General features: G+C 47.0%; 1 protein-coding gene across 5 annotated transcripts in view; it reads left to right on the forward strand.

Moving 5' to 3' along the window:
• SMARCAL1 (SWI/SNF related, matrix associated, actin dependent regulator of chromatin, subfamily a like 1) overlaps positions 1–12,954 on the forward strand; it is a 53,936-nt gene that overhangs the window by 3,059 nt on the left and 37,923 nt on the right. For all 5 annotated transcript variants that reach the window (XM_042950100.1, XM_042950101.1, XM_042950102.1 and 2 more), the window contains exons 4-7: positions 460–510; positions 4,508–4,741; positions 6,863–6,913; positions 11,765–11,951. In XM_042950100.1, coding sequence (XP_042806034.1) covers positions 460–510; positions 4,508–4,741; positions 6,863–6,913; positions 11,765–11,951 — 523 coding nt within the window. The remainder of the gene's footprint in view (positions 1–459; positions 511–4,507; positions 4,742–6,862; positions 6,914–11,764; positions 11,952–12,954) is intronic.

Below are 12,954 nucleotides of genomic sequence, written 5' to 3' on the forward strand. Positions count from 1 at the left end.
GATGAATGTTATTTCCATTTTAAAGGCCATAGAACTGGCTCAGTAAGGGGAAGTAACATGCTGGCATTGGTTCTTCTGGAAGGGCAGAGCCGGGATGTGGTTGGTGCTGCAGCAGCCCAGAGAGCATGCTCCTTCTCACTGTGCTCTGCCTGACTCTACTGGGTCTCGGAGAACTTGGCTTCTAGTTCCACCTCTGTCCTTCTCCCTCTTAGGTGAGGCCATAACGTGCCAGGGCCTGACTTGAGTTCCTCTATAGAGAGTAGAAACACTGTCCGCGCTTGTGTTTGCTTTTGGTGCTCTGCAGGGATTTTGTACATCGGTCGGGGCTCTCACTCAACTGTTTTGAACTCAGTACTCATTCATTCGTTAAGCAAACTTTTACTGAATGTCTAAGTACAACTTATAACGACAGTCATCAACGTCCTTGTGAGCAAACCAAGTACTTCTGTTTCCTTTCAGATCCTGCCACCAAGATGTGGAACTTCAGCATGACCGACTACAGTGCCCTAAGTAAGTGGGCGTGTCATTGCCTGGCATGCAGGGAGAGACTGGCACTAAACAGCTCCCAGAGCAGCAGATGTGGTCCACCCCATGGTCCAGATGGCATTTAGGACACTCCCGCAGTGTTCTTCTGCCTTCTCACTAACGGCCAGCCTCGGGTGAAGGTCCCCATATGAACAAAAGCTAGCATTTAAAGGAGCTGCTACACAGCAGGTTTTTCTAAGCTTCCTATACAGGCATACCTCAGAGATTTTGCAGGTTTGGTTCCAGACCTCCGCAGTAAAGCAAATGTCACAATAAAGTGACTGAGGCGAAGGTTTTGGTTTCCCAGTGCATATAAAAGTTATGTTTACACCATACTGCAGTCTGTTAAGTATGTAGTGGCATGTCTAAAAACAACAATGTACAAACCTTAATTAAAAAATACTTTATTGCCAGGCACCTGGGTGGCTCAGTCACTTTAGTATCTATCAGACCCTTGATTTTGGCTCAGGTCATGATCTCACAGTTAGGGAGATCGAGCCCCATGTTGGGCTGTATGCTGGCTGCTTGGAGTCTGCTTGGGATTCTCTCGTTCCCTCCCTCTCTTCCCCGGCTTGTGCACGTGCTCTCCCTCTCTCTCTCAAAATAAATGAGTCAGCGTAAAAAAATACTTTGTTGCTAAAAAATGGTAATTATCATCTGAGCTTTCAGCAAGTTGTAATCACTGGTCACAAATCCCTATAACAAATATAATAATAATGAAAAAGTTTGAAATATTGCAAGAATTCCCAAAACGTGACAAAGAGGGAGTGAGACAAATTACTGTTGGAACGATGGCGCTGACACCTTTGCTCGATGCGGGGTCGCCACAACGCTTCAACTTCTAAAAACGATATTTGCGAAGTACAGTAAAGCAAAGAGCAATAAAACGAGGTATGCCTGTATACGCCGCGTCTTCTGTTTCTCATAACAACCGTTTTACAGATATCTGGGAAAACTGAGACCCAGAGAGGATAAGTAACTAAAATAGGATCACGCAGCCGGTGAGTTGCACAACTGGGATTCAGACCCACACAGTCTGACTTCAGAGTGCACGTTCCCACTGGAGTGCTGGCTCCAGCTTCGACAGGAAGCTGGCTGCCCCGAGAGTAACGGCTCGGCACACAGCACCCATCCTCACAACGCTACGTGGCTCGTTAACCTGAGTGCTCAGGCTCCAGCGGACTCCGTTGACCCAGCCTGGCCCGTTGTCAGAGTCCCCGGATGCCCCACTCTGTCTTCTCACATTTTATTGCCTCTTACACCAAGGTTTTCATCACCTCGGTGCCCGGAGCCTACACCTCTGCCAACGCGTCAGCCCTGGAGGTTCTGGTCTCCCATTTTCATCCTCTCTTTTCTCAGCCATTTCTATGCTCCCTCTTTCCCCACCCGGCTCAAATAGGGAAAAGGTGAGGCCTGTCGAGGTCACTTCTCTGCGGGTTTGGGGCATGAGGTAGAATTGTCTGGAGCCACCAGTCGTTTCTGGGCATGAGGGGTGATGGGACGGCCCCCTGCAGAACTTCCTGTGTCTCTCTTTGGAGTCCCACCTCTTTAAATGTATGGCGTCAGGTGATACCCCTTTCTTTGGTAGCTGCTGGTGATGTTTTTTGGGGGAAGGGCTCACTTCTACTGTTATTTTAATTCATTTGTTAGGTCTTGGGAGGGAGAGAGCCAGTACTCTGGGTTAAGATTGCAGGTTTCAACACCTGGTTTTCTCATTTTTGCTCAGTTTAGATCAGTGAGTTCCACTGTCATGGGTTTGTTTTACTGTCTTTTTACTCCTTTCTCACAACACATGGTGACTTGGATGACTTCTGCTTTTGCAAATTCATTTCGGTTTTCTGTGTGATATGGTTGCTTTTTGTAACGCCCCACATCTTTTTTAAAAACTGGTTATTGGGTGGCACCTGGGTGGCTCAGTTGATTGAGAATCCCACTTAGGCTCAGGTCATGATCCCGCAGTTCGTGGGATTGAGCCCTGCATCGGGCTCTGTGCTGACAGCTGAGCCTGGAGCCTGTTTGGGATTCTCTCTCTCCCCCTCTCTCGGCCCCTGTCCCGTGCACTGTCTCTCTCAAAATAAATAAATAAGCTTAAAAAAGAAACGGATTATTGGGCACAAAATTCTCCCTATTGCTTTTAGATGACTTTTACTGTTTATGAATAACTTCGCTCCTCTCTACATCCTTACCAGTGTTTTGCCCAATTGACCTGCTGTCTGCTGAGATAGCCCTTGAACACTCGCGCAATGACCGTGGACTTGTGTGTTCATCCTTGCTCTTTTTCCTCTCTGTTGAAGTACAGTTGACACACAGCGTTACGTCAGTTTCAGGTATACAGCATGGTGACTCAGCAGCTCTGTGTTACGTGGTGCTCAGCACGAGGACAGCCACCATCTGCCCTTGGTCTTTATTTTTCGGATAGGTTTATGATGTGTCTTCACAGTGGTTTATGCTTTTTATCAGTGTCGTGTGTAAAGACTGTCGGTCTTGCTGCCGACTTGCTCTAGGCCTACCTGTGGATTTTGTCTTTTTAACCCTACCACATCTGCGTCGTAGAACGCGTAGAAAGTATATTATCGTGCAAGGAACAACTATTCCCCCATAGTCTCCCCACTCAGTTAACCACTATTAACATTTTGGTCCTGTGCCTTCCAGCCTTTTTTCTAGGCGTTAAAATATACACACTTTATTTTTGTATTAACGGTGAATGTTAACCACTAACTCTGAACTATGAAGAGGCAGGTGTCCATTACTGGACCACTCTGACCTCTAAAAAAATGATTTCATTCGGTTAAACTTAATATTGGCTTTTTGTATGTCTGTCTTTTCCAAAATTTCTTACTAAAAACAATTAATGGCCATATAACATTCCGTGGTATAAATGTGTCACCAGTTGTTTAAATCATTTCGTTTTTATTTCATTTGTATCCGCTCTGGGTTTTTCCAGTGTTAAAGCTGTAAGGAATACCTGTATCTGTTAATCTCTGTATTTTCAGTTGTCAGGTTGGATAGATTCCTGGAAGTGGAATCATTATCAGTGTTTAGGACTCTTCCTAGATAATACCAAATTGTTTTCCAAAAGGTTTTATTCCCAACTAGCAATGCAGATATCTGTTTGTGTGTTTTTTTAAGTTTATTTATTTTGAGAGAGAGCACGAGAGCCGGGGAGGGGCAGAGAGAGAGAGAGAGAGAGAGAGAATCCCGAACAGTGTGGAGCCGGATGCAGGGCTTAAACCCACAAATTGCGAGATCATGACCTGAGCTGAAATCAAGAGTCAGATGCTCAACCTTCTGAGCCACCCAGGCGCTTTTTTTTTTTTTTTTTTAATCTTGCAAATTTGATGAGTAAAAATGGCTCTTTATTTCTCTGATTATATGTGACGTCGAACACTTCCCCAGATGTTAGTCATTTCTCCCCTCTTTTGAGTTCGTTAGTGAGCTCTACTCACATTTCTTGCAAAAATCTTTATTTGGTAGTTTTGCCTTTCAATTCCATTTGGTTTTTTCGACAGTTTAGTTTTATATAGTCAAATCTGTTAATCTATAAGATGCATCTGTAACAGATAAAATAAGGTTTGAAACTGTGTTTTTGAACTGATGGTTCTGTGTCTCTTTCCCTGGTTCTCCAAGCGGTAGCAGAGCAGTGACCTGGGGGTCGGGTGAAGGGCGTGATTTCTGGGTGTTGACCTCAGTGGCTTCTGTGACACAGCAACAGAAGTTCTCTAATAAGGTCACACATCTTGGTGAGATCCCTCCTCCCCCTGTTCATTTGTGTGTTTTTTAATTTGAACACTTAAGGAGCAGAGGTTCCATTCAGTAACCCTGCAGTTCCCAACGCCCCAGTGAAAGCACGCTCACAAGCCTTCCTAATCTAACCAAGCTGTTTCTCGAGTCCCGCCCCTGCCCTTCTCCTTTGCCCGTCCGAGCACCCCCAGGGTGCTGTGAAAGTCATGCACCTTGTCACATATGTCCTTTTCTTCCGCAGTGAAAGCAGCCCAGAGCCTCCCCTCCGTCACCCTGCAGCCTTTGGAAGGGGCCGAGGACAGCAGGGAGTTGCCCTCTGCTGATGGTGTAGCCCAGGCCCGCCTGCCTTCAGCTCCCTCCCTTGCCTTTGTCAAAGGGCGATGCGTGCTCATCTCCCGGGCCCGCTTTGAGGCAGACATCGGCTACTCTGAACATCTGACTGCAGTGTTTAAGCAGATGGATTCCAGAAATTACGGCAAGTACTTGGCTTCCGCCTGATTCCCAGGATGCATGGTGGTCCGTGTTCTCACACAAGTTGTTTTTCTCTGTTTGAATATTCAGAAGTGATTTTTGTCCCTAGGAGAGCTCGAAAAACAGGCATATGCCATAAAAATAAATGCCCTGGGGTAGACGGAGTCAGTGGTTGTCCAACTTGAGCGTGCATCCAAACCACCTGGGGGGCTTGGTGACACAGATTGCCAGGCCCCGCTCCCAGAATAAACACTGATGCCTGGTTCCCAGCTGCAGATACTGATTTAACTGTTGCGAGCTGGGGCCTGGGCATTGGTATTTGTAGAAGTCTAATAATCAGCCGGAATTGAACACTGCTGGCCAAAGCAGAGCATTTGTGCTTCAGTTTTTCTGAAGCTCTTCAAAAGGTGCCCCATGAGAACACGGGGCAGAAGTTAGTTTTAAGAATTCTGCACTACCGGGTTTCATTCTCAGCTTGGGCTTTTATGTGGCTGTTATGGATCAATATTTCCCATCCTTGATATGGTTTTAGTCTTTTCCGTAGGTGAGTAAGAAAGCAAACCTTTGAAACCTCATGCCTTTGAGACATCATGTTTAGGCAATCTTATGGAAGAAGCCTCTATAGAATTACTTGCTCAGTGAGCTTTCATCAGGGTTTGGGGCTCCTTCCGGAGAAGGGTGATGCCAGCTATTACTGTTTTATTCCTTGGGTGGATCGAGTTTTAACTCGCAAGGGCAGCCTGCTGAGTGGGATTTGGGTGAGATGTGCCGGGGCCTGTCCTGAGGCCAGATGAGCCACTGATACGAGGTCCAGGGTTCTTTGCCTTCCAGGCTCCCTTGGATTTTCGACTTCAGTTTGGAGTAGGCTGCCCTTAAAAGGCCAGTACAGAAGGCCTGTGTGTATTCCACAAAGAGTGACCTTTGAAATCACACCAAATAGATACGGTCTGCTCTTTTGGAAATGTGAACAGCTAAAATATTGGCACCCAGTCCTGCCCACGCTCAGACATCTAGAAACCGTGAGTGGATTTTTTTTTTTTTTTTTTGCCATCACTGCTATTCACAGACTTCCCTGTTTGCTGCTCTGCCAGTGTCCGGGTCAAGCTGTTGTCACGAAGAGTGTCCTGTTCTATTCCCACGGCGGGAGTAGCCTGTCTGCCTTTGGTCTGTCAGATTATACTGGGGCCACCTTGCTTTTTGTTCAGAAACTGACTCCCTATGTTTATGCAGCTTGTTCCCTAACCACCTTGCTTTCTCAGGTTGGTCATACCGGAGAAGAGTTCATGTCTGCCGTCCAGAAGGCATTTATCTGCAACTATGTAGCTTTCATGATTTTCTCAGAAGGTAGCTCGGTAGGGGAGCCTCTCTAAGAACTTAGCTACGGTTGGGTAGTGAGACACTCCCCTTCTTGGTTAGTACTGTGTGTGGTGTGTACTATGCCAATCAGTGGATGGCATCATACTAATAACAACAATAATAATTTATAGTTACTAGCTTTCTTTTGAGTGCTTATTGTTTGCCAGGCACAGTTTCATAAGCATTTAATACTTAAATCTCATGTAATCCTCCTGAAAATCCTGTGAGGCAAGAGCTGTAGTGTCCTCACTTTTCAGGTGCGGAAACTGAGGCACAGAGGTGTTACATAATTTTCCCAAGGTCACACAGCTAGGAAGCGGCAGAACTGGGATTTGAACTGGTGTTTGACCGCTCTGACCCCGGTACCCAGCTTATAGGGTAGTGAGGAGCATGTGAACCTCTTGATACTATGCCTGGCTTAAAGTAAGCACCGGATAAGTGTAAGCTACTGTAATTATCCCCATCTTGGAAATTCAGGGCCTTTCTGACCTGTCAGGCCATGCCCGGTCACGTATCACCGTAGGACCCTTTATCACCCCCTTAACAACGCAGTATTATTGCCACATCGGTTTGTCTTTCCTCCCTGAATTCTGTGAAAGCCATGAGGGCAGGTGCTCCTAGCCTCTGTGTCCCCACTGGCGGGCACAGGACCAGCCACCTCATCCTGGCTTCCTGGAGATTTATGAAACCAGGGAATGAACGAATAAGTGCAGTGACGTCGCAGAAGGGCAGGCTGTCACGTTGGCTTGTGTGTTTCTTGTCATTGCAGATGCCAAGACCAGGAGGTGGAGCTTTCTCTTGGAAGAGCACAATAAATTAAGTGAGATGCCTGCCTTGCTTGTTTCATATCATGCTGTTGTTAAGCTTTAATTATCTGCCTTAAATTTAACATATTTTTAAAGAGCACCACCCGCCCCCCCCCCCCCCCATCCCCTGCCTGTGGTAAGTTCACCTGCTTGTGCCCAGGACATGTGAAGGTGAAGATGGTCCCAGGCAGCCACACCCCGTCTGCTGAGATGGTGGCTTTGGGGCAGCTCGGGCAAACACAGGACCTCTTCTTCCATCCGAGTGCGGCCATGCTAGTCAAGTTCCTGAGGCCCGTGCAACTTCCTACTCATCACAGAAGTGTTAGATGTGGACTTTGGGAATCAGCTGAGCTGGGTTTGCTTTGTGTAGATGGAAGCCACTGTAGATTCCCTCTAAGAAAGGCTCTCGGTTTGCTATGAGAACCAGATGATCAATGAAGGTTGCAGGGTCTAGGTGGCTGTGGGCTTTGTAGCACGCGTAGCATTTAATAAGCCCTTGGAAACTGACTGAGGGAAGGGATGTGTGTACAGGTATCAGTATAAGAAGGAGAAGCCAGTTTGGGCTTACCATTTTTCCTCTCTGGGCTCTGCATGGGTCGGGCAGTAAATTCTAGTGTGCCTGAGAAAGGGGGGACATGGGCATAGCTCAGCCTGCCCTGGAGCGCCCATCTGTCACCCAGCTTCCAAGCTGCACACTCCTGCAGTGGGTCTGTGGCTGGCGCCACTTAGGTTCCTCCTGCTTGGCCCCCTGAGGACTTGGCTGGGCCTCCGAGCCAGTGCTGGTCCCAGTCAGGCCAGGAGAGACATGATCCAGGGGGCAGCTCTGAGTCATTGGCCATCTTGCCCACCAGCCCAGGACTTTCAAGAAGAGGGAGAAGCTGGGTTTCTTCTCTCTGTCTCCTCCTCAAGCGACTGACTAGGTGACATCAGGTAGAGAATTCAACATTCTGGGTCTCCTCTGTCCTTTCAGTGAAAAAAAGGGGTCTTTACTCTGTTTCTATCCTACTGACAGAAGTTAAATAGAAGAGAAGTGTTTCTGATTCCTTGTGGAAGGACTTGCAGCAAACCCAAGGTTAAGTGTGACTGTGATGGGGTCCTTATTTAGCACCAGCAAACACTGGCTGACATGACGAGGGTGACCGATGTCGAGCTGAGGCCCTGTGGCTGCGGCTTTCTGGAACTTGTGGTTCAGAGTGAACTATTTGGCCAAAGCTAAATTTTTGATAAGCAGTGGGAGTGAGTGTTTCCCTCTTGCCCCTTTGTTTTTCAACCGCAGGAAGGCATATAATTATGTTAGCTATAAAGGCTTTGATTTTTACGGACCAACACGAAGCAGGAAATGTACGGCCTTAGCGGAGGAATGTAATGGAAAACCATGTCTCGTGACTCCTGTAACATTATGTAATGGTTCCAAATCTTGTGTGTGCTGTAGACTCTTTGAAATACCTGAGGAACACGATGGATTCTTCACCCAGAAAAATGCACATCCTGGCCACACGTGAAATTTTGCATTTCACGTTAATAATACCGCAGATCTTAAGAATTCTAGTGTTAGGGCTCAGATTGCTGTGTTACATGCTATCTTGTCATTACAGCGACTGGTGGAAGAGAAGACTGATTCTACACATTTCATAGATTGCAAAAATCTTGGACCCAGAGAAAGGAGGAAACAGTTGTCTTCCTCATTGGGAGCGTTGTAGGCTTACAATCAAGCCAGTGACAGAAGTCAGACCAGGCTGGTGATCTCGAGGTTGTAGCGTGACCCGTTTGGAAATGTAGATGCCAGCACAGTGAATAAGAGGCTGAGGAGACAAGGCTCTTCAGAATACCCCAGTTTAGCTCCCATTTTGTTGACAGACTGCAGACCTGGGGCCTCTCCTCCACCCCTAGCCCTCGTTCCTCCTGTGTGAAGTTAGGTTCCTGGCCCTGAGCTACCGAGCGTGTGCATTTGAAACTCATTAAGAAATGACAGTAAGACCTCCTGAGTGCATGAATGCTTATTGATGACATGGTGACAGTTATTTTCTCCAGATAACGGTGAATCTAAGAGCTTTCCTTCTCCCTCTTTTCTAAGTGACTTGAGGCCTTTCGCCCACGGTGAAATTGGCATAAGGCCTTTTGTTTTCGCCCGGCTGTCACAGTCCAGAAGGGCTCCGCATCCCCCTCACTGATCTTGTCTTGTCAGCTGCTATTTGAAAACACTAACATCTCTCTGCTCTGTGGCTCAGTAGCATTCTGCCGAAGAGCAATTTTACAGAAACGATTTCTAGATGACTCATGAAGCCAGACAGCACATTCCTGTCATCTTCCAGCACCTGGAAAGGACATTAGTGACTTGGGGGGCTGTTTCAGAAACTTACCCACTTGGCTGAACCAGCAGCGTAGGACCATGGAGGCAGTAGCTGGTGGGAGACCGAGTGGAGGTTGCTTTTTCCTCTTGAACGGCTGGGAGAACATAATGCTTACAAAGCACCACATTTCACACCGGCCGGGTCGTCATCCTTTTCTTAGCTTCCATCAGGTATTTGAGCACCGGCGGTCACCAGGATTAAAATAAAAATGGTTTCTGAAAGCACACGGAGTGCTCAGTCTCCTGAAGTGTGCACAAATCAGCATGTGCAGATTTAATTTGGAGGCATAAAATGTATTTCTCTGTCAGTAGGGGAAGTCTCTTTTATATTAAAGCCATCAACCTTACCTAATTTCTTATCATGGTGATTCTGTTCACGCAAACGGTTTCCAGAAATAACTGGTACGTACATTTAGTGAGAGATGGAAATGGATTTAAATATATTGAGACTACAGAGCAATTTAAGGTAGCAGTCGGATGGCTCAGCCCTCCATCTTGAGATCAATACTTACAATGGTAGCCACTTGATGATGTGGCAGAAGACTTGGAATACCTCGTGAGGATGTTAAGAAAAGACGTGACCACGTGGCACACAGAACCAACAACCTTAGAATTTCCAGTACTACTGGGTAGAAATGAAATACACCCAGTTTCTTATTTGGTTCCCTTTACCAGGTTCCTGAAGACAGTTAGCCCCTTGGTGGGTTACTGTGACTCCCAAGGTGCCCGTGAGAAGGGAAAGGACGAAGAGCAACAGAAGATCCGCAGACAGGAGTTACTCTTCTAATTAGATTTTTCAAAGGACAGTGATGAGGGAAGGCCATCTCGAAAGCCTCAACCCATAGGACAGCAGGCTGTGATGAGTAGATTGCTGATAATTCCTCCACCAGTGACATCTAGGTCTATCGTCTTTGGTGTTTAACTTGTCTCTCTCCCACCCCCAGAATTATCTGTTTTGTTTGTACCCCTGGTTTATTCTTTTTCTGTTTCTCTCTTAAATAAAGGAGCTTTTTTTTCCTTCCCTCTTAATTTTAAAATCGGGTGAGGCTAAATTCTCTCAAAAAGCAAAACCATTGAAATTAATTTCCTTTCGTTTCTTGTAGGTCCCAAGTAATTTTTCCCACTTGGGGTAATGGCTCTGACTGGAAGGAGAGATTTCCCTGTCTGTTATATAGGGGTCTGGAACCAGCAGACTTGGAAGGAAAGTAAAGATCCCTAAATACAAGCTTTAATTGAAAGAGTCAGAGTAATAGTCACTCTTAGGAACGGTTTAGACTCTGAACTTGGCAGAGGTTGGTAAACTTTTTTTGTAAAGGGCCAGATAGTAAATATTTTAGGCTTTGTGGGCTATATGGTCTCCCATCTACTTGATTTTGTCATTGTGGCAAGCAGGCAGACAGTTGTCATGTCTATGTTCCAGTAACACTTTATCTACAAAAGCAGACAGGCTGGTTTGGCCTGCAGGTCTAAGCTTGCCAACCTACTTTAGAGGTGCTCTCAGGTCACCTCCAAACCAAGGAACTTGGTCGTCTGCTTCACCATTGACGTCACTGCTGTAAAGCTCACCTCTCTCAAGGGGAGATCGGTATTCTGTCTTACGGAAAGGGTCTCAACTGTGCAGGGCCATTTGTATTTTTATAAGTTGGTGGACTCAGCGTGACTCTGCCCTTTGTCATTGCTATTGTTGTTGTTTATAAATAGCCCTACTGTCCTCCTGATCTTTCTTGGAAACACCTAACAGCTTCTCTGCACAGAGCACAGTGCTTCCTTGCCTATCAACAGCAGATAACTTAGAGTTCTCAATTTCTCAAACATCAAAACCCAAATAAAACAAGAAGAGGGGTGCCTGGGTGGCTCAGTCAGTTAAGCATCCGACTCTTGATTTCGACTTAGGTCATGATCTCACAGTTCATGAGTTTGAGCCTTGCGTCAGGCTCTGCCCTAACAGCGGAGCCTACTTGGAATTCTCTCTGTCTCTCTGTCTCTGTCTCTGTCTCTCTGCCCATCCCCTGCTCTCACACTTTCTCTCTCTAGATAAATAAATAAACTTAAAAAGAAGAGAATGGAAATGACAAGATTTATTCATTCTATATCTTGCTTTTTCATGGGTCTTTCTGGGCTGATTTTTAAGAATGTGGGTCCTTATTTGGGTGGGAATACTGAGAGAATTGTTTTAAATTACTTTAGGTTAAAAAAAAAAAAAAGAAAGGAGAGTCACAGAAACATTTGCAATTCTTCCAAGTATCTGTGTAGTGTAGAAAATCAATTTGGCATTAGTGACTGCCCTCTTATTTGCAGAAACTAAGGGATAGAGAGGGAAAACCAGTTCTCTAGCCTTATGGACTTGCTCAGGATGTGACCGTCATCCCGCGGGTTTCTCTCCGGTTATGTTTTTGAGAAAACGGCATGTGCCAGAATTCCAGCCACCGAGCTCTGTATTTTGAAGCGCCCTCCCTGTCCTTAGCTCTCATGGGCATTAGCGCTTCCATTCATACCCTTCTGTGCTCCTTTCTAGTTGCACAAGTGCGCTGCCTTCCACAAGTTCAGCTGGATCCTCTGCCCAAGACGCTCACCCTGGCTTTCGCTTCACAGCTGGAGAAGACGTCTCCATGTGTCCCAGAAACCATCCCTGAGGCAGACCTTTCTGGAGTGGACTCCAAGCTCGTGTCCAGTCTGCTGCCCTTCCAGAGAGTGGGAGTCAAGTAGGTTCTTGGTCTTCGTCTTGCTTGGACTCCATCACTTAGTACAAATGGGGTTCAGATGCTTCTTCTCTTAGGAACACTCATCTTTCATGGACGTCTAGGAGCAGCTAGGCATTAACCAGCCAGGTGTGCGGTCAGCAAAGCCTGATTATAACCATTGATTGCAAATTCTGTGAGTTGATCAGGACTCTGGATCGCAGGTGTGCAGATACCCAACGAGGAGAGAGATTTCTCAGTGCGTGGAGTAGACAACCAAGGGTCTCCAAAGATCCCATCACACCTCCCTGTCTCACTCTCGGCTCGGCTCTCTCCTCAGTTTGCTTTGTTCTCAGCCAGGTGCTCCTCGGGTGTGGCGGCCAGGGCTGCCTCGCACTTCTGGCTTGCACCCGTCAGCTCAGCGACCCAGCGGAAGCACCTCTTTTCTGGTGGGCCTGACACTGAAGGGCCTGAAATCCGGTGCTGATGCCAGAACCAGTCACTGTGCCCTGGGGGCTGGGGAGTCTTGTTGGTGAGAATGGATGACAGGCCCTGGAGCCAGCTGGTAGGGCCTGCCCCACCTGAGTTACTTGGATTGAGCGGAAGGTGGTTTTCCAAAAGAAAGTCAGAGTGTTCTTATTATAGACAGAAAAAAAAGATAAGCCCACATCGTGACCTGTCCTGTGTTCTAGAGCTGCTTGGGAGGACCAAGTGGCAGGTTTGAACTTGCCTTCTAGTGAAGAGAATGGAGGTCATAGAGAGGAAAAAGGCAGTCCTCATGGCCATCCAGAAGACAGCAGGAGCTACCTCTGCCATTCGGTGGTGTGGCTGGGGATATAGCCCCGTGCAGAGGAAGAGAGGAAATCGTGGCGCTGGCAAACAGGACGGCCTGTCCACACGCAGTCCACTCGTGAGGTTTTGGCAAACGCGTGGCCACTGTTTCTGATGGGATTTTGTTCTGTGATTTGGGCCCAGTCCCGCCTCCCTGCATTCCCACGGCCCCAGCTCTACTCACACCCTTTCCCTC

The sequence above is a fragment of the Panthera leo genome, chromosome C1 (genome assembly GCF_018350215.1).
Source record: "Panthera leo isolate Ple1 chromosome C1, P.leo_Ple1_pat1.1, whole genome shotgun sequence".
Classification (NCBI taxonomy): Eukaryota; Metazoa; Chordata; class Mammalia; order Carnivora; family Felidae; genus Panthera; species Panthera leo.